This window comes from Haemaphysalis longicornis, unplaced genomic scaffold (assembly GCF_048455015.1).
Source record: "Haemaphysalis longicornis isolate Haplotype H1 unplaced genomic scaffold, Haemaphysalis longicornis Haplotype H1 scaffold_10, whole genome shotgun sequence".
Classification (NCBI taxonomy): Eukaryota; Metazoa; Arthropoda; class Arachnida; order Ixodida; family Ixodidae; genus Haemaphysalis; species Haemaphysalis longicornis.
This window is the reverse complement of record NW_027526204.1, coordinates 13,783,215-13,803,791: the sequence shown is the minus strand read 5'-3', so window position 1 is coordinate 13,803,791 and position 20,577 is coordinate 13,783,215. Positions and strand designations below refer to the sequence as shown.

At 49.9% G+C, this 20,577-nt stretch overlaps 2 protein-coding genes across 4 annotated transcripts in view; one reads left to right on the top strand and one right to left on the bottom strand.

The window, feature by feature from the left end:
- LOC144158215 (uncharacterized) overlaps positions 1–8,055 on the bottom strand; it is a 154,858-nt gene extending 146,803 nt beyond the window's left edge. For both annotated transcript variants that reach the window (XM_077688913.1, XM_077688914.1), the window contains exons 1-3: positions 7,288–8,055; positions 3,161–3,330; positions 482–554 (exon numbers count right to left, since the gene is read on the bottom strand). In XM_077688913.1, the coding sequence (XP_077545039.1) occupies positions 482–554; positions 3,161–3,330; positions 7,288–7,426 (382 nt within the window). In that variant the 5' untranslated portion in view covers positions 7,427–8,055. The remainder of the gene's footprint in view (positions 1–481; positions 555–3,160; positions 3,331–7,287) is intronic.
- Positions 8,056–8,197: 142 nt separating this feature from the next.
- On the top strand, positions 8,198–16,771 carry Rab7 (RAS oncogene family member Rab7). 2 transcript variants are annotated; one of them, XM_077688916.1, is made up of 3 exons: positions 8,198–8,377; positions 13,066–13,474; positions 15,082–16,771. In XM_077688916.1, exons 2-3 carry the CDS (start codon positions 13,076–13,078, stop codon positions 15,295–15,297), a joined length of 615 nt encoding a protein of 204 aa, XP_077545042.1. In that variant the 5' UTR covers positions 8,198–8,377; positions 13,066–13,075; the 3' UTR covers positions 15,298–16,771. The 2 variants fall into 2 exon arrangements, with proteins under 2 accessions (XP_077545042.1, XP_077545043.1); XM_077688917.1 differs by having other exon boundaries at positions 8,212–8,377; positions 13,045–13,474.
- The last annotated feature ends 3,806 nt before the right edge of the window (positions 16,772–20,577 follow it).

Below are 20,577 nucleotides of genomic sequence, written 5' to 3'. Positions count from 1 at the left end.
AGCAAGGGCCACTCTGAAAGACAAGCACTTTGGGACAAATCCACAACATGCACACACGCACGGGAGGCCAGGAGAGCTCTAGAACTGAAAGTGGTGGGAGCAGACGACGTACCCGTGAACCTCTGTGCTTCTACACCTTCCGGGCAATGTATTTTTTTTTTTTTTTTTGTCAGGCCTGAACCGAGCAATACGCCAAAAGTCAGCAACAGAGGACCGTGGCGAACCCCTGACTTGTCTTTCGCTGCTGTCGCACAGCGCATCGCTCACAAAAAACGCTTCATGTGGTCATGCTGGCAACCAGCAAAGTTTCTTTCTCCATTTTCGAATCGTGAGCTGCAACAAAGGTTAGCAATGGAGGGTCGCACAAAAACCAGATCCTCTCGCTTGTCGCTGTTGCCCGTCGTGTCGCTTGGAAAAATCGCTCTATGTGATTACCCTTTAAATCGCTCTTGCGGGCACACACAAGCAATGCCTTACGTACCTTGGTCGGGCGACAGATGAATCGGCCGTGTGTCGTCTACGACTTTTCTGCCAACGCTGCATTCGTCATTTGCCTGCAAGGAGCACCAGAACTTAGCCCTTTCGCAGCCTTGGATTTTTTTCTTTCCATGGAAAAAATATTTACTGTGTGTTTTCTTTAATATTTGGACCTTTTAAGCTTACAAACGAAAAATTGAGCTTGTGATGCAAGTAACTGGCAATTTACAAGCGTGGCATCTAATTCGGTTGTCAGGCAATTAAAATTTAAATTTAAAGCAGAAAACATTTTTTTCCTTGTTTTCCTAAAATCTGGAAAGCAGTGAGACGACATACAAAAGATAGGGCTGGTAGTGCAAGTATTTCTGGATTCGCAGCCACGTCGTCAAACGAGGACTTTGGTGCTTGGGGCCACCATGACGTCAGTTGGGCCTTCACTGTAATGCCTTCCTCATTCTAGTGTTCAGTTTTAGCAAAAAACGATCAATGCTGATACAGTAAAATCTCGTTACAAGAGACACTTGGTTATAAAAGACACTTGAATGAAGACTGTTTGGTTAGTTTTCCTATATTCGCCATATTAGCAACATCGCATACAAGAGACCTTGGTTACTAGAGACATGATTCCTGGGTCCCTTGAGTGTCTCCTGTAACGAGGTGCTTTTACTGTAACTATCGATAGAGGCATCCTTGAAGACCCATTTCCCAGAAAACTAGCCGTTTCGGTTTTGTTCTCAAATTGCTAGAAGTCTTTAGCCAGGCCCGAAAGGGTTAGACAAGCTCAATAAAGCCTACCACATTTTCCCCAGTAGGACTGAATGTGCCAGTCCATGCGTGCAGCAAAACACAAGTCCCACATTTGTACACGAAAGGAAAGCAAGAAAAGAAAATCGGGAATGTAGTAAACCTGCCATTCATGTTTTCTAGAATGCAAGCGTTGTGTGCGTGTGTGGGAGGGGATAAAGGATCGAGCGAGGAAACATGAACATTCATGAATGAATACTAATCCTGTCACTGCCAAGCATTTTTCTGACTAGCTCCCACTCCCTGCAGATTTTTACTTTTTTCCATGTTAGTTCCGTGGAAATTCTGTAATGCTAAATGCCCTGTGATGCTCTGAAGGCCGTCTGAACCTTTCTGCACAGGAATACCTTATGTAATATAAAGTTGCATTGTTGAAAAATTGCCACCTAAATATTTAACAAAATAATTAGCTGCTAATTAGGAGGTCCAGGTGTTTTGAAGATGTTTAGCAGGAGATTCTTTTCAATGAGGCTTCACTTAAGGCAGCCGCTGGCAGTTAAAACACCGATTGCCAATTTCCCTTCCTTGGCCGCATGACTCACATCTATCTGACTTTTCATGGCTGCGTAGCTGAGGTGAATACAAAGTAATGCATTTGAAAAAACTTGCACTCCATCTGTCTTCGAAAATTAGCCATACAAGTGCTGCGCCTTCATGTGACCTCCCTGGAGATGGTGCAACATGCCTGCAAATTTATTTTACATGAGTTGCCTCGAAAGTGGCAGGGCAACACTCAGGAAAGGCAATGAGAGGGTTGAACAATGCGCATTAGCTCACGCCACTGCCAAGCATGTGTTAGCCATGCCTGAATAAGGCCAACTTTCTATGGAGAAGCTTCGGTGCAACTGCATGTGAGCTAACAGAAGCTAACTTCATATGGATAAATGTAGCATTGGATGCGTAAACGATATGCCCGTCACATTGCTTTCGTCAGAAACAAATTTCCCGAACCTCAAGAATGACTTGATTGTAGGGTTTTAATGCACCGCTGAAACGCAGGCAATGAGGCGTGACATAGTGGATGGCTACGGTTTAATTTTGACCACCTGGGGATTTTTAACGTGCACCGAAACCTTGTACACACGGGCGTTAGTGCTTTTCGCCTCCAACAGAAAAGCGGCCGCCGCGGCCGGGAATCAAACCCGCGACCTCGTGCTCAGAAGCGCAACGCCTTAGCTACTGAGCCACCGCGGCGAGTAAACCTCAAGAATGACTTGATTTCCATAGTGCAATTTGTGGGAGACGTTTTGAGAAGTACTCTGCAGATCCCACCGCATGTGGTACATATTTGTAACATGGTTTCACAGCGAAGTTAGCTGAACTGGTGCCTCTCTTGTCTGCCCTTCCTCTTCTGTGTTTGTCTCTGCTCGCGATAACCTAATGTACAGCTGCACATAATGCCCACAACCACGTAATGGCTGCACACCTATAAAGTGGGAAAAAATGTATTTATATACTGCCTGCATGTAAGTACAGTGGAACCTAGACAATACGTCCCCTTGTTTTAGAACAACTCGCTTCTTCTGACAGATCAATGCGGTCACGGCAAACTGCCCGTGGAAACAATGCATTAAAAACCCCCATCATACAACACTCGGGTGCACGCGGTGTATTACGTATGATGGACGCTGGCAGGGATACAGCGGCATTTCGCCGCCTTTTATGCCTTCTTGTCCCCTCTACCTTTATTTCTCAACCTCCATTTGAAGCTGCTTGATAAGCAAAGGTAACCACTGTTTAGTTTGCCTTTGTGCAGTGTTTATTGATGTACCATAACACCCCCCCACAGCAATGCATTGAATGGGCGCAGATGTAATAATAAATTAACCAATTAAAAACACGCAAGGCGAGAAGTGCGAGGAGAGGAGCGGGTGCCCACCAGGAAGGGCGTGATGTCCAGGACGTGCAGGGTGCAGTCGGCCGTGGCCAGAGCCAGCCGGGTGACCAGCGGGTCGATGCACAGGGCCGTGATGTCCGCCTGCCGCCAGGGCAGGCTCCACAGGCGGGGGCGCGGGTCCCGCAGGTGCCGCACGTACAGCACCACCTGGCCTGCAGCGTGCACGCCCACCGGGTGGGGCAGCCCAGAGGGAACGGTGAGCTCAACAGGCGTATCACTCCACTCACGATCAAGGGGGCACGAGACACCAACAAATAGCAAGAGGAAATTGCTGCCGCAAGGAACACAAGCGCCTCCACCACTTGGAGGCTGCCCTGGTACTTAATAAACGTGCCAATCAGTGGGACAGAATTTCATCAGAGCATGACTCAGGTCATCCGCCAATATCTCAGGCAGACCACTTGTAACCTGGCTTGTTTCAAAGCCTGGCACTTCCCCAAGCAGCCGTCAAAGCCACTGCCACCAGCAGTCAAAATCAGTTTCTCAGTGAGGATACCCACCTTCACAATGTTACTGCGGCAACTCAAAATTTGAGGCGCCCCACGACCCTGGAGATAAACCGAATCAACCTCAACGGCCCTTAGCTGTTAGAACTTGGAGCCCGCCTCAACAAACTTGGGAGGGCCCTCCCAGGGATTGAAAGAGAGAGAGAGAGAGAGGATAAGCTTTGTTATGAGCATCGTAATGTGGTGTGGGGTCCTCATTGGAGACCCCTGCTGTCAAGGCCCCTTCCAGCAGCCTAAGCTGGGAATCCAGGCCGGAGCTGGACAGCTCCTTCTCCCACTGCTCACGGGAAGGGTAGAAGAGTGGAGGTACGCCTCATATTGAAACCAGGCCTGCGGCAGGTTTGGTGACTGCTTGTGCCAAAACATGCGGCCTCAGCTGGACCCCTCAGATGACTGAGCTCACCACCAAAAAACACCTTCCAGGTTAGCCCACAATCGGCCGCATCATCGCTCCACCGGCCAACATAAAGGTCCAGTCGGGCTGCTCCAACACCTTCCTCACCAACAAGCTTAGAAGCACAACCAGTCGGATGTCCCCTACAACGTGATGGGCCACACCCAAGACCAGGGCGTGGGGGAAGAGGACACACTTCGCCTCACCCAGGCTTTCATCACGCCTGGGCTTTCATCACGTCCCGTTTTTGAGTTCCACGTCTGGCATCCCCTCTTTTCATCACAACAAACAATAATGTCCCGTTTTTGCTGGACTACATAGCTCGCAAGTGGGCAGCAAGCTATTTGACCAAACCAAAAGTGTGCCGACCCGTTACAAGCATATTTTACAAATATGAGCTTGAGTACTTTAATTTTAAGATATTCGCCACCAGTGTACAATTTCGATCTATTTTTACTGCAGAACGCTATGAAGTTTCTTGTCGAAGAAGGCTTTGGAGAGGCCTTATTTTACCAGCACAAGCAGAACATTGGAACCCTTCAGGTATTTCAGCCTCTCAGACTAGGTTCCAAGTCTTTAATCAGACGACAACAGGATGCAGGCTGCGCTGAGATTTCCCGCATCGCAAAACTGGCCCTGTGTTTTCCTGGAAAGATGGCTCCAGTGGAGCGCATTTTTTCCCCCTTGTGAACTCGGCGTGGACATCAACCTCGTGTCAACATTGCATACAGTATTACTTATGCAGCTGAACTTTCCATACGTGCAAAGAATTTTTCAACCAAGTGTTGCGCGATATACAGTCTTGCTTAAGCTAAAGAAAATTCAATCGTCGGCAAAATACGCCAACAAAGGATCTGAAGTGGCACCTTCAAAACTAGTGCACGCTATTGAACTGTGAGTGGCACTGTTCTCTTGCCCTAAAATGGGGTGTAGCGTGACGTTTGAACAAGAGATGTTCTTGCATTGAAACGCTTTTTCCCCCAATTTTGCATGCCCCCCACCCCCGGCTGGAGTGGAGTGGAGTCTTCTACCTCCAGGAGTATGGTCACCCTACGTCTGGGATTACCTACACCTTCCCTTACACTCTTCTTAACACCATGAGCCTCCAAAAATTAACACAGTGATGGCCCTCCCAGCAAGCCCATCCACCGAACGTCTTCACCGATTTAGCATCCTCATCCCCTTTCCGGACAAAGAGGAAGGTTCGGAGTAACAGAGGTGGCAAGGCCCTTTCACACCTGGCAATGTCGGCCCCACTCAGCCACCCTCCTCACTGGAGACCGACCCCCCCTCCATCCAAAGCAACATCACTTGCAACCCCGCACCCAACTACCTGGCAACATGCACCCAGTGCATCAGGAACGGTGCAAGGAGGCCATTGACAAGGTGTGCAGGGGTGAACCCTGTCCTGCCTACACAGATGGGTGTTTCACCCCAAAAGAGCAGCCACAGCCGTTTTGAACAACAAACAAATAGCCTCCGAGCCAAGGAGGCAGCGACGGCCATTGGGCTGATCCAAACCAACGCCAAAGCCACCACCGCAGCCTCACAACTCTGCAGGTGCCTGAATGCGCAACAGCACGCCCCGAATCGCCAATCAGAGAGCAGCCACGCAAAGACCAGTCAGGATTGCATGGGCACCAGCTCAACGTGGCACCCCCGGCAACGAGATCGCCAATCTTGTGGGTCCCGATTCAAGATAATTAAAGTGGAGTTGGGCAAGTTAGTTACTGACTAATGAACTCGTACTTCTAGCCAACACTGGACAAAAGACGAAACGAAGAAGGACAAGACGTTTCTTCTTCTCCTTCTTTAGAGGTTTTCTTTCTTTAGACGTTTCTTAGAGATTCAAGAGATGAGCCAGCGCTGACAAAGCCGACCGAGCGCATGCATCTCATACGCTGTGCTATGCCCTGTTCAGACTGCTGTTGCAACTGCCATAATGTTTTAAACCTCACGTCTCAGCCCACCGAATTACGTGACACGCGTCAGTTGTCCGAACATAGCGCTATAAAGAAAACCATCGCACTACAAGCTCTCCCGCGTAAATTTACCCCCTTTCTCCACCCGACTGCACACCATAAATCACTAACCAACGAGAGTGCACCTCTTCGCCCACCACGCCTACAATTTTTTACACTTAGTTGCTTCTACAGAGAACAAGGGCCTTAAAGGGGCCATGCAGACAAAATACAAGTTTGCTTTATTCGAAAGATTTAGTGTTTCGTAGTGCCCTCAGCGCCTGTCCGGCAGCAAGTGATGCTTTATTCACTGAGAAATTATACATTTTAAGCCAAAATTTCAATTATCCCGCTAAATTGTGCGTTCTCGTGATGTCCACAATGATGGCCCTGCAATACTGCTGAATTGCCACTGTTCACACTTTGCTTCTGGCCGGACTTCTATACCTGCCGTATTTTTATTACGGTTCATACTAATCGTTTCCTAAAAAGTAAACTATGACTCTGCAAACATGGTTATGTAAGTGCCTGTGCTGCTTATGTCAGTTGGTCAGTGTTGTGTCAGACAAGTCCAATGCGTCCGACAGCTGTGTTAGGCAGTGTCAGCCGGCAAAGTGCCGCACCAACTGCTTCGGTGTTTACGTGATCGTTCACCCCACAACTCTTACTGCTACAAAAATATTGTGACCTAAATTTAAGCACGAACAGCTCGTTCGGCAAGGTTATAAGCCCTGCCTAATTTGTTTTTGCTGACACAGCTGGGCATACGACACCGTCTGTTCTGTTGCAGGAAATGAGCTAGTGGGTCGCACGGCCATTCCCGTTTTTCCTAATTATTCAGCTTATTTGAGCGAATTTTACGTTAAAAAGTGGTGTCAGCATGATTCTAACGAGGCAATCTTTCGAATGAACCAAACTTGTGTTTCGCCTACATGGCCCCTTTAACTCATAATGGGCAACTACGACCAATTAGCACTAGACCTTCCCCTTCAACCTCCATATTTGCACTATTCTTCAAGAGAGAGCCTTGGCCAGCTCCGGCAAGGCTGTCGACACGGCCCGGGCTCAAAGCATCTCGAAATCAGGACGCCTCAATGAGGCCCTTTCTCGGTATACACAAAACGTTCTCCCCCTTTCTGTCAGCTGGATAACGAAAGTATTGTGGGCACACAATGAGCAACGCACAGAGATGCAGCGCCGGTGTATTTAGGACACCGACTTCAGACGCACCCCAAACACTGTTCTCACCATTGCTGCAAACAAGGACCAGGATTTGCCAGTCAACGAGCTCGGCGAACGTCGACAAAATCACCGACGGCCGCTGCTCATGTTGAGGGCGCGCGGCTGACAGGGAGAGCAGCCGCGTTGCCTCGAAGAGTTGGTACATGGCTGCGCCTCTTTGCAGCGAGCTAGCTCAACTGTTCCTCACCGCAAGACAGGCTGCGTCGATGATACGGCTCAGACGAAAACACACACCACTCATGTCACTGCTCGTATGCCAACAGCACCCCGCACTCTACACGTACTGACCAGGAGAGACAGTCTCGTCTAACATGAAACAACGGCTGCACGTCTTCAGCTACATGTCGGCGCAGATGAAATACACGGCGTTTCACTGTTTTGGAGTGTAAGCCGGTAGTTCCAAAGGCACCAGTCTCCGAAGCGTAGAAACTTTGGCGCAGTGCACTCCATTTACTTCACTTTCTCGTCAAACGAAATTGATTTCCGAAAATGGATTGGATTGGATGAAGCTGGCGCTATGCTGTTTTCGGCGAGTTACCAAGGGAGTTACCTTCACTGCATAGCACTCTCACCATAGCGCCTGAACTATCTAATTAGCCTCCAATTAATATTCTGTACTCTGTGTTCTCCTACACCAGCTCTTAAAACGATGCTTTGTCTTACAGTTGAACGTTTGTTAGCTCAGACATTACACGCTTTTCGTCCGAAGGCTTGTAGTTTGCGTCAAGCGTTACAGGAGGAAAGGTTTAATAATGTTGTAATAAATGGCTGGTGAGAAAAATAACCTTTATTTTGTGTCCGCATCATTTGGCTTAATTGTTTTGTATCATGACAATCACAATTTGTCGCTTCTGCAAGCAATGCAAGCCAAGCCACGTGATCCGCGTGACGTCACTCGTCCCGTGATCAACGATTTGCGCCATCTTGGTTTAGTAGTCGGTGTGTCCTTTTCCCGAGCTTGGCAGTGCAGCGGAGTGTGAACTTTGCTGCTTCTCGCTTCCCGGTTTCGGGGACCTCTTTAGGCTGCGACGGCCTCCAGCCGCCTTCTTCGGTGACGCCCGAACTTCGAGGACCAGCATCCCTCGGCAGCGTCCAGGTAAAGCCCCTGCTGTCGCCTCGACGTCGTCGTTTTAAGCCTAAGCCAGCGGCGACTCGCCAGTGAAACATCGGAACTCGCGAGGTGCATACGGTCGCTTACGCCGCCGCTGTTTCGCTCTGAGCGGGCCGCTTCGGGCCCTTGACGTCAATGCGCTTAGCCGAGCGTCTGTCAAAGCCTCGGGTACGCCGCCGTCCTTCAGAGCGCGCCTGGCGACCGAGCTCGTGCGCTAACAGATCAGCTGTTGGTTGATGAAACAAACCCCGCTTCCGTGCCTCGTTCTTGGATACCAGAGGCAGGTTGGCGCGACGACGACACGCGCTGCACTACCCTTTCCTCGCACTTCTGGCGCGGCGTGTTGGGCGTGCTTTCGAAGCGTTGCCGTGCACAGCGTTCATTATCTCGCGTCTTGGCGGCCGCTGCGCTGCATCCACCCACCACCAGTTTCGCCTCATCGAGGTCCCGTCGATTTGCGTTGTCGCGAACGGGCCGCTGCTGCGCCGAGTGGCTCTGTCGAAGGGTGGTGACAGGCGGCGTCTCGTTTTCTTGCTCTTTCACTGCCTCGTCGATTCGTTTCGGGCGCGTTGCTACACCCTCCGGCATGACCTGCGACGCCCGCAGGAGAGCCTGTCATAATCAGCAGTGCGTGAGTCAGGCGAACGCCTTGGTGCCTTTCACTCTCCGTTTCGGCGGCCGTGTTTTCTACCACTCTTTGTTTCGTTCTCGAGTAGCGTCGATTTGCCCCTTGCGGTCACTGAACGGAGGGTTTTCGCTGACGCCCGGTGGTTTTATTTCCTCTGAAGCTACCCTTCCTCGGGCTGCCCTCTCCTGCCCCGCGGCTCTGTTTCCTCGATTCCTGCGAGTGGGTGAATTCGTGGATTGATCTGTCGATGCTATCGCTGGTTCCCCGACGTCGTAGTTGGTACTTGACATGTCGGCTGATTGTCGGTTACGACGTCATCGGAGCTAGCATCGCTTGCAGCTCCGCACGTTGTGTTGACAGTGCCAACCTGGACCGAGGCATTGTAACTTTTACTGGACGCGCGCGTTCTGTCGTGAAACCTCGAGTGAGTTCGCCTTTCTGCCCGCCGTTACTTATAGCGCTCAGGCTGAAATGACCGGCGTAGCTTCGCGCGCTTCAATCGTTTTCCGTGAAGCACGTAACGGTCTGCCGTGTAAATTGACCTCGAAGCGTTCACGCATGTGGGAACCACCGTTTCGTGAGGCTTTTTGTCGGTCCCTATCGCTTTGTTTGAGCTTGTCATATCGCTCGTGCACGCACTGTGCCAAATGTGTCGAGCTTAATGTTAAGGGGCATTTAGATTATTTGGGTCCATTTTGAGCGTAATACTGAGGGGCGAAGCTTAAAAATTGGGGCTGTATTCATCTCCAGTTGTCTTCAAGTGTGAAGCATTGTCTGTTTGGGAGGAATAATTCAGTTGGAATTGTTTTGTGGAAGAACAAATGCACGGATGGATGAAAATTGTTGAAATTGGGTTTTTTGGTTGCGGCAGGCAGCCCCTTGTGTAGCTTTCACGTCATAAGCTAACCAAGAATCGAAAGCTTTCCCTGCCACAACCACTACACTGCCGGAAATGTTGCAGAAACCGCTACCCTGGTTGTCTGTCCCCTTATGCAGCTTCTGAGTGAGCATGTTCATGCACGGTGCGGTGTTTGGTTGCGAGCATCAAGACTACTGGTCTGCATATACTGTTTTGCATCGCAGTCATTGCCTTCAGCACAACCGCGTCAGCCACTTAGAAACCGGTTTTGAGGGATCGCTGTGTAGTGTGGGTACTGCCGCTCCTTTGGGCATGTGTAATGTTTAGCTGCTTTTGTTTTGAGGCCTAGAGGCTTATCGCGATGGAGGTAACTAGGGAATGGTGCACTCGATCATTTTAGGAACAATTCTAAAGTAGAGCATCGCCACACAATACCACTGCAAGCGGTTGTATTTGACGCCACAGTCGAGAATTGGGTGGAAGCTGTTCAGGTGACTATCGCCGGTGTTCTGCATTTTAGGAAACACGGCACCATATTGCTGTGCAGACTAGATGAGAGCTACGGCAGGGGGGGGGGTAAATTTTGTTAGCTTTTTGCATTGCCTTATACTTGTGCTTCTGAAATATGAAGGAATGACATTGGAGCAACGCTGCTCACTTACAAGAAAGCCAACAAAATTTTGTGTCAGAAAATTGGTTGATAGTCAACTATCCAGAAATTTGAAGCAGTGCTAATTTACCCCCATAATAGGCATGCTACATCTTATAAATGCGTTTTTGCAACAAGATTTCAAGGGTGAACACATCATGTCCTGCCAAACTACCAGGGGTAACTTTAATACAGGTAATTATGGATAGTATTGTAGCAATAGTTTCTCGACAGTTGAATGAACGGTACAAGAATTTTTTCATAAGTCAGCTGTCAATGTCACTTTACCTATGATTTTGCTGTAGTGTACTAAAGTCTGCCAGCTGTCGTTAGTTTTGCATTGAAACTATCCACATCAAATCTTTGCCCTTTGTGACTGTTCGTAAGGTGTAAAGACTGGTGGTGAATTATAGTGGCAGTCATTGCCCCCAGTTTCAGTGTGGGAGCACAGGGGCACCATTTCTGTCTGAACAAGGCGTTTGTCTCGATGGGAGCTCTCAGGCGGAACCCTCGTGGCTCCCTCCTCCTAGTTTATAGAGGGGAAGGGGGCCCCTGCAGACGGCAGGCTGTCTGAAACAGCCCAGTGTTGTGGGACAGTAAAGGCCACCATTAGCGAATGCATTTCCTTTGGAATTGACAGGGGCATGAGGTAGGCAAAAGGGAAGAACTTCTTGCTGGGCTAGCTGGTAATCGGTCATCGTGATTTGGAGCGCAACAAAAAACAGGACGAGACGAGTAGCGCCTGTCTAGTCTACTGTTTCTTCGTCCGTGTTTTTTGTTGTGCTCCAAATCGTGGTAGGCCAAAGGGGCTGAGCACTTTTTCTTTTCCCCATCTTAATTGCCCTGTGTGCGGGGACCTGTCATGCTTGTTCTTGTTTGTTGTGCACATTTCTGATTGCGGAGAGTCCAGGGCATTTGTGTTGGTGGCAGCCAGCGGAAACATCCCTCCTGTTGGCTACATGGCTGTTCGAATGACTTTTGTCAGAAATTGATGCTTAGCAGAGCAAATTTTTATGTTGGCGCTCCTTTGAACCCTTGCGGGTCAAATTTTTTCCACTTGAACGATGATTACTAACTGCTGGGTCAGTCGCCCCCGCAAGAGGAGATGCGGCCGTACCCAAATCACTGCCTCTGGGCAAGTGCACAATGGTAAACAGATGGAGATAGGGAGATAAAACAGAGCAGTCCCAGTGGCCTTCCTCTGCGCCAGGCCATCTAAACTGCAGCAGCAAGCACCTTAGTGTCGGTAGTAGATTGCACGTGCCGAGATAGAATCCCTTCCCACAGGCTATGCCGCAGGGCAATCAATTCTTACAGGGCCTGGAACTGCAGGGAAAGAAATGTGTGCCCAACTCCGGAGAAGGGTCGCACCTCTCAATCAGTACTTGGGGTACTTACTAATGGTGGAAAATTCAAACCATTGGCTCACGTTGTAGGATTACAGCAGTGACCCTTAAATGATTAAAGGGCCATGCGATTGCCGAGAAATTTCTATCGCCTTAACACACGGGTCACATTTTTCACAGCCAGCCCTTACAGCTCTGTTAGATCTGCATGTCTCGCTTCTTTGAAAAGAAGCAAAGCACACCCTGAAGTGCACGTGCAGCGATCGACCCCCACCCCCTGTTAACTCTCCCGTGCGGTGCTGCCACCTGGTTATCGAAAAGTGCGTGAACAGTATTCCATCGAAAAGTTGCTTGTTGGCATGGTGGCATTGCCAGTTGCTAGAGAACGGCGACAGCACATGCTGTAATGGATGGATGGGCTGCCAGTGTAGTGAGCGCATGGACCACCAGCTGTTTTGGTGATGTCTTCTCCTCAAAATGAACACGCGCACAATGTGAAGCTTGTGCAGCCACACACACATTATTGTCCCCAGTGTGGTGGTACAGGAGGGTGCAGAGTTCAGAGGGCATGCATGGACATCGACTTTTTAGTTCTGTACACAAACATTGAAGTCCGGGATGTGACAGACACCCACCTGGTCGGGATCCATCTTGACTGGGAAAGACAAGGACACCGACCACGAGTTCAGTTTAAAAGGAATTAAAGTTTCGACTCCCCTAGGGCAGCCTTGGTCACATATAAAAGCGTGAGCGGAAATGTTCGCCTCGTGTACAATCCGCGACACTGCGCAGGCATCTTGCATAGACTGGTGGCAGGTTTCCGTTGTTCCGATTAAGCCTGTGCTCAGCTGAAGCGATTATAGACACAAGTGTGAGGTAGCATTCATTTCTTTTGCGAAGACACGTGCAGCAGACCAGTTGATTGTGTGCGATGTGGTATGTTGTTGTTGTTTACATTGCTTCGATGTTGCTGCAGGCGTTTTGTAAAGCTTTCCGACTCTCCAATGTACACGTACTCGCAGTCTGTAACTGGCAAAACTGTTTTGTGCAAGGTCACGTGCATGCGAACGAGCTCCGAGCAGCTGGCTGGCAGTTTAGCGAGCCACATTCTATCTGTGCACCAGCTGCATTCAGTGTTGGGGGGGGGGGGTGCGTTTGCAATGCGTGCAGCTCCTCCTTTTCCCTCTGCAGCAGCAGCAGCATGTCGTCGAGGAAGAAGGTGCTCCTGAAGGTGATCATCCTCGGGGAGAGCGGGGTGGGCAAGACGTCGCTGATGAACCAGTACGTGAACAAGAAGTTCAGCAACCAGTACAAGGCCACCATCGGGGCGGACTTCCTCACCAAGGAGGTGATGGTGGAGGACCGGCTGGTCACCATGCAGATCTGGGACACGGCGGGCCAGGAGCGCTTCCAGTCGCTCGGCGTCGCCTTCTACCGGGGCGCCGACTGCTGCGTGCTCGTCTTCGACGTCACCGTGCCCAACTCCTTCAAGGCGCTCGAGTCGTGGCGCGACGAGTTCCTCATCCAGGCCTCGCCCCGCGACCCCGAGAACTTCCCCTTCGTCGTCATCGGCAACAAGGTGGACCTCGACAACCGGGGGGTGCGTACCCGTCCCCTGTGCACGTGTCTCGTTCGCCGGCAGGGGGAGTGCCTGCCGGAGCTTGGGTCGACCAGTTACAGGGGTTGCGGACAGGCACGCCACCACAGCATGCTCGTGGTGGCTGTGGTGCCTTCTATTCAGGGCTATTGCAGGGTTGGAGAGATGCCTCGTACTTGTTGGCCAATTACACAAAGCTTGACAGAGCACTTTGGCCGAACAACATGATTACACGGCAATTCTGTGGCTAACACTTGCTTTGGAAGCAGGCAGGAAATTTCTGCAGAACAACGACCAAGAGGTGTTCTGTAAGGGAAAACTAGGCACTTTGCATGTAAAATTAACGGGTATGCCAGTTACTGTTGGAAGAGAGTGTCTTTCCATTATCACATGTGGAAACCAAGGGTACTTAAAAGTCATTGTGAAATATGTAATCTACAAGATGCTTGTAGACCTGGATACAGATAAAGTAGTAAGCATCTTATAGTTTTATGCCACCATGTATTAAATCAAAAGAAATTTAAGGCATCATATTTTGGCATCTTTACTAATTGTTGGGAGACCAGCATTTCCCGATTGTTCAGTGGGGGAGTCATAACAGTTGCATTTACTGGAAGTGAAAGAAATTGCTGTAAGCTGAACATTAGAGGTATCTGTTTTACCTGAACTGTCAGCACTGGTTCTTCTCAGTAGCACTCTGTACTGGTTGGCAACACGGCACTACTCTTCACCAGTTCACGTAAAAAAATTATGCCTCTGTTTCCTAATTTAGCAATAAGCTGTTCTTTGTAACGGAAGAGCAGATTATGCTATAGATCTTGCGTGAATATAGCAAAGCAAGGGCTTTGTTGCTTACAAAGATTAACTGTTTATCCCATTTCAAGTAGCCAGATATAATTATGCCAATTTATTTATATTCTTCAGCTCTTCTCAATTTTGTTTGCAGAATCTTGTAGGGAGAGAGTGTTCCGTTTTTTATTTATGTACTGCCGTAGTTGTGGGGACTTTTTTCATTTACACAAATTTGCCATTCTTGGCACCAGTCTGTTTTTGAAAGCTCCTGGTTAAGTGTAACCTGATGGTCTTTGTTTATTATCTTATATGTAATACAATTGGCAAACACACAGACTGTGGCACTAATATTCTAAGATGTCATGAATATATAGAAGAAAAAGGAATGGTGCTAGAACGCTGCCTTGGGGCACTCCTGAAATTAAGATGTCTGTCAATATAGTTCTACAATAAACTGATGACTATTTGTGAGATATGATGCAAGTCATTAAAAAGCCATTCCATCTCCAAGGTAGTGGCAATTTATAAAGATTAGTATGAGATATGTGATTAAATGTGTTCGATAGATCAAGGGAAGTCAAGTCAAGTGTCAAAGCTAGTCAAGTGCAGTTAAGTGTCAAAGCTAGACCTTGTAAAGTTTGCGAGTTGGATTACAGTAGATAAACCTTTTTGAGAACAGTGAATTGGTAAGTTTATGTTCCTCAGTGTAGGCAGTTATGAGCTTATGTGACCTAATATTTTACACCAAAAAAAAAGCACTGCACCATTTGCGCGTTGGACCTTGATCCGGAGTGATGGTTGTGCCACTGGCCGCGCAGGTGTCGACCAAGCGTGCCCAGGGCTGGTGCCAGTCCAAGAACGGCATCCCGTACTTTGAGACGAGCGCCAAGGAGGCCCTGAACGTGGAGCAGGCCTTCCAGACGGTGGCCAAGAACGCCCTCGCCCAGGAGACGGAGGTGGAGCTCTACAACGAGTTCCCCGACCAAATCAAGCTCACCAACGAGCAGAAGCCCCGCTCCCAGGGATGCTGCTAATGCCCCCTCGGCTCCTTCTCCCGCACCGACCACCGGAGCTGCAAGGAGCGACCACACATCCACTTTGTTGTGCGCCGTTCGGCAGTGGCTGCAGCGGCCTTGCCGGGGGCCCGCTTCTTTTGCCTGCTCTCGACAGCTTCGTTTCGGACAGGGCGCCGCAAAGTGAAGAAGAGATGGCTGCGCTGCGGAGCGGACTGGGTGGAGAACGAACTCTTGGCATGGGTGATCGATCAGTGCTGCTGCTGCTGCACCTTTTCCTCCGCTACCCCCCTCTTTTTTTCTCTCTCTCCTCTTGTCAAAGCAATGCAGCATGATGTAAAGGGGACACCCGTGGGTGTTCTCCCACTGCAGGCTTTCCAGGTTGGCAGTTGCTCGGGCAGCTTGGCTGGAGAGCCTGCCGCCCTCTGGGCATGAACCCCCCGTCACGGACAAAAAGGCGGGGCTTGTTTTACGAAGGCTTCGCCCCGAATGAGCATGGTTGTAGGCATGTGTAAAATAGTCGTTGCGGCCATGGAGGCAAGCGTAACAGAATCTGCTCTCTGCTAACGTCCAAGCAGACCACTCGCATTGCGGTCTTCTTAGCCCCCCCTCCCTTTCCTCTGTTTTCGCCTCTGCCCAAGAAGAGCTTGGTAACCAGCGTTTTACAATTAAGGGCACACCAGCGCACGCGTGGTTCTTCAGTGGCACCTTTGGGTTTGAGCACAGGAAACGGGTCGAGTTCAGTAGCATTGCAGCCCATCTCCCGTTACTTGAGAGGCGACCACTTGCGCTAGTTTCTTGGAACCTGTACATACTTCTCCCGGCACGCGTTGTCTTGCTGTGCATCAAAAAGAAGCTTGCGGCGTGCGAGAGAGTGCGGCTTTGTGAGGCAGCAGGTTTTTCTTTCGACCACTCTTGTGTACATACAGCCTCTCCCCCCACAGAGCTCTGTAGCCAGCGTGGCACCTTTAGGCAGTTTTTATTTCTCCAAACATGCAGATACAACCCCCCCCCCCCCCCTCCCCCCCTTTTGCGACAACTGGCTAGTTGGGGGCCCCCCTCTCTTTTGATTGTACACCGTAGCGTTGAGGTCGGGAACAGCTTTGTACCGAAGGTTGGATCTGTGGAGAGTGTGCTCTGTTTTAAACGGAATAAGCGCCGCACTATTTTTTTAGGGAGACCCCGGTTGTGTGCGCTGGCGGTTGCTGGTTTTAAGTCCCCACCCACTTGTTGATAGCGTCTCCCCCCTCCTTGTACCTTAGTGCGACCCCCGCGTTACAACGGTCGGCCACTGCGGGTGACCGGCTGCGGTCCAGTTTGATTTTGTGCCACCACCCAGCCCCTTGTCACGGCATGTTTAGAGGTTTTTTTCTTTGATGTTTGAGAGAGAATGTGTAGACCTTTTTTATGAATAAATTTGCAGTATGTACACTGTACCGATGCAATGGCATGTATGGTTTGGAAAGGAAGAAAAAAATGTTTCTGGCTAGATGGACTTGTAGTTGTCTGCCTCGGTTGTGGACTGGATTCACGACCAAAACCCACGGCTGCTGTTCACCAGCAGCTGCACATGGTGGGGTCCCTGTAGCGGTAACGCATTTGGGTGCGTGAAACGTGGCCTACTTGTAGGCGGCTTGCATTCACCCCCAAGTATTGGCTCTCTTCCTTGTAGAAAAATTGCAGAAGCAGCATCTTGCTCAAGCGTACTAAGCGTGTGTGCGTGATGAAACCATACATCTGGCAAGTTTCTTGCTGTGGCAAATGCGCATGGTACGAAAGTTAAACTGACAAAACGAAAGCATTGAGCTGGATCAGTCTGCTGTGAAGGCCCACTTAAGATACTTGGCGCAACTTTGGCTCTGGTTGGAAAGGGAAGACAGCTGTGAAAATAAAGGTGGGTCTTGTGTAACAAGGCAGACCTGCTCCATAGTTTAGCCCTAGCCACTGGTCCCAGCGTCGGTACTTTCTTTTCCTTCGCTGGCAGCTTCTCACTTGGGCTTCCTTGTCTTGCCAGCAGTGGTCCAAGTGCTTTAAATGTTTGATGTGTGGGCTCTGTCAGGTGCTCTCTTCACGGAAGTTTGGTGCGGATGATGAGGTGGCAGCATGTTGCCCTAGAGAGGTCAGATGCAAGATAGAGGCAAATGCACTTCTGCTCGGGGAGCAATATGTGACTTTTTTGCAATACGTCACAACTTAGTTGCAAGATGAATATAGTTGGGTGTGTGGCGTTGCATTCACGCTGCACAAATGGACAAAGGACAGAAAATAAACTTCACGAATGCTGCTCAGGAATGGAGTTCCTTGCCAGTATTGTGAACTACTTTTCTCTTGCCTTGTACATTTGTATTTGTTTGTTTCCTCGGGGAAGAGATGTTAAATGTGTACTTGTTGCCATACTTGGTATAATCTATGCAGTCAGGTGTGACTCCTGGCATGGCACGGATTCTAAAACAGGTTGCCGGCTGCTTTTTTAGTGCAGTGCACAGACACGAGGCATGTATGGGACTGCTCGCCATACAGTAAATCGGTTCTATTCTGCGTCCACTAGCTGCCAGCTACTGCAGATGCCCGATCGCAGTAATCATACGTTATCTGAGGGTCAAGAATGTGGTCACATTCCAGTGCAGCTCGTGTCATTTGCTGTTGCATTCTTCCGCAATTCGTTTTCACAGGAATGCACTTGATTCCCCAAGGCTCAACTACCTAACCTCAATGTACCCTACACCTCGAGGAACTCAGTGCAGTTCCTGGGTCACTCCAATCAGTCCCTGGTGTCGCCACAGCCTTTGCCTCTTCGGTGGGCTCCAGCTTTCAATGAGTAAAACAGCATGCATGTCCGTTGCCAATCACTGGGGCCGCCGAAAGCTTGCTTCTTGTCCCATCCACCTTCAACTGGCCACTGCAAGAGCCCAGCAATCACACTTACACCAGTTGGGCTTGGCGACAGCTTGGCTTGCTCAGGCTAAACACCCAGCTGTTCAGACGCCAGCACTGGTATGCCGTATCGCTCCCAAGGCTAATGGAGCCAGCTCGCACATGGTGCAACGATTTGACGAGAGCAGGTTTACAAGCGCGCTGGGTGTACTCTGCTCAGTTCCTGCGTTTGACGGCAGCACAGTGGGATCAACTGGAAGCAGTTAACAGAGAGCCTACGAGAGCGATTACTGCGCTCCGACGCATCATCCCTGTGGTTGCCCTCCAGGAACATGCCCAACTGAACACGTTGGATGAACTTGTTCATCAATCTCACGAGGCTCAAAAATTAAAGGCTGCATTGTGTGATTCTGCATGAGCATTGATAGCTTACAAAGCCTCGCATGCGCTACCAGCCCTACCGCAGCAAGTACTTCCCCCTTGGTAGTTCGTACAATTAAGTCGCAACAACCCAACTTACCTTCGCTGTCCAGAGCAACAATTCGGCGTCTGCCCTTCAACAATGCATCATAAAATTGGATAGTCGCCTTCCATCCAGCTTCATGTTGTATACCGACGCCAGTATTCAAGGTGCTGTGATTGCCACTGCCATTCATTGCACTAGCCATGCAGCCCTCGGCAAGATTTGAAGGCCAACTGCACTCAGATTTCGCCTCAACCAAATTTATTTCTAATGTGTAGTAAGTACCCCCACATCAGCTGGGACACGAGTGGTAGCCCCGTGAAATGCCTAATTAATCAGTCGAAAGCATTTAAAAAAGCTCCGCTGCAGACCACTCTGCACCTGCCAGCGGATCGCGTAAACAGCCATGACGCGCCTGTGACGTTCCAGCCGACGGGGGCTTCTTCCTCTGGCCAGCCACGCAGCTTGAGAACCGGTTGAGCTCTGCTGCGCACACTTCACCCATTGGCCGCCGCGTGTGCGCGTAGAGCTTGCACAAAGACTTGCTCCTGGGCTGGTGACCGTCCAGCCGCTCGCTGGACGGCTGCAACGTCACTGCAGTAGCCGTGCACTCCTCGGTTTCAAAATCGCCGATTTTTACCGACTGCTTGCGGCTTCCACGCGTGTATTTCAGCTGTTGTATTTTGCAGGTTGCTTTCTTTTTCAGCAGACTATACGGAGATAGGGTTTTCAAGAGGTCAAAATTTTCAGTGCAGTTGGCCATCAAGGTCCCAGAACCTCCTGCATCGTTCTGTGCGGAACTTGTGGCCATTGGAGAGGCTCTGCTGGCTGTAACCAGGATCACTTTGCAGCGTCGGGCACACATCGCAATTCACACCGATGCCCTTCAAGCAGTCCGCTTACTGTGGTTGGTTACTCGTAGCCCTATGCTGGCCCAGGATGTTCACCAATTTCCGGCACGAATTTCTCACGGGATTCATGTTGAATGGGTTCTGCGTGATTTACTGACAGCCCACTGCGAGGCAGATGTTGCAGCCTCTGTTCCATCTTCGACTTCCATGCGAGAGCTGGATGATGCCACTCTCCCACCGACTAGAAAAAAACACCTCCGGCGCTGCATATGTGCTCTCATTCCACCGTGTGCTGCCACCCTCCCCCCAGATCTTGCCCGTGCCGAGGAAGCTGCACTTAAAAAAGGATTCACTTGGGGGTGGCCTTAACTCCCACCATGACCCGCCAATGGCCTCATTCTCGGGATTCTTTTGCCCACCCCGATTTCCCAAAGTTCCACCACCTGCTGTGGTCCTGCCTCGCCTTGTGTCCAATGATGCGTGGCGATGGGCCTCTGCATAGACGACGCAACTGCATACGCTGCATGGATACATGGGCCTCATCATCGTTCGAGCAAACATTTTCATATTCGTTTAATCAACTTCCGTCATCATGACTCGTACCCCCTCGTCTATGCCCTGTGGCAAAATAATCGCTCTAAAGAAATTGATAAGGTGAAAAGCGCACTAGCTCTCTGGGGGCACAATGCGTACATCACTTGCAGACGGTTAACCAGCATTCTGTGCATCAAAAAGTACTGGTACAGGTTGGATGCAGGCTGAAAACATTTGGTTTTGGCAAAAGTAAGAAATTTAATGGTTTATTAAATGCTTTGGTGTATGAACCAGCTTCACGTTTCTTTGCATTAGTATCTTGCAATTGTGGCAGGCAGTGGTATTCAATGCATGTCCAGTGATAGGTTGAACACCACCAGCTTGTTAGTCCTATCGAGTACGGGTTATTTCACCAGCGGCTATTCACTTGGGACATCCTCTACCATACACTATCGACGTCCACTTCATACCATAGCTGGCACTGACATCAGCAAGGCATTCAACGGCATCCTGCACATTTCAATCCTCCCCATGCTACAGCACCTATGCCATAACACAGTTATAGTGATCGGTTTTTGC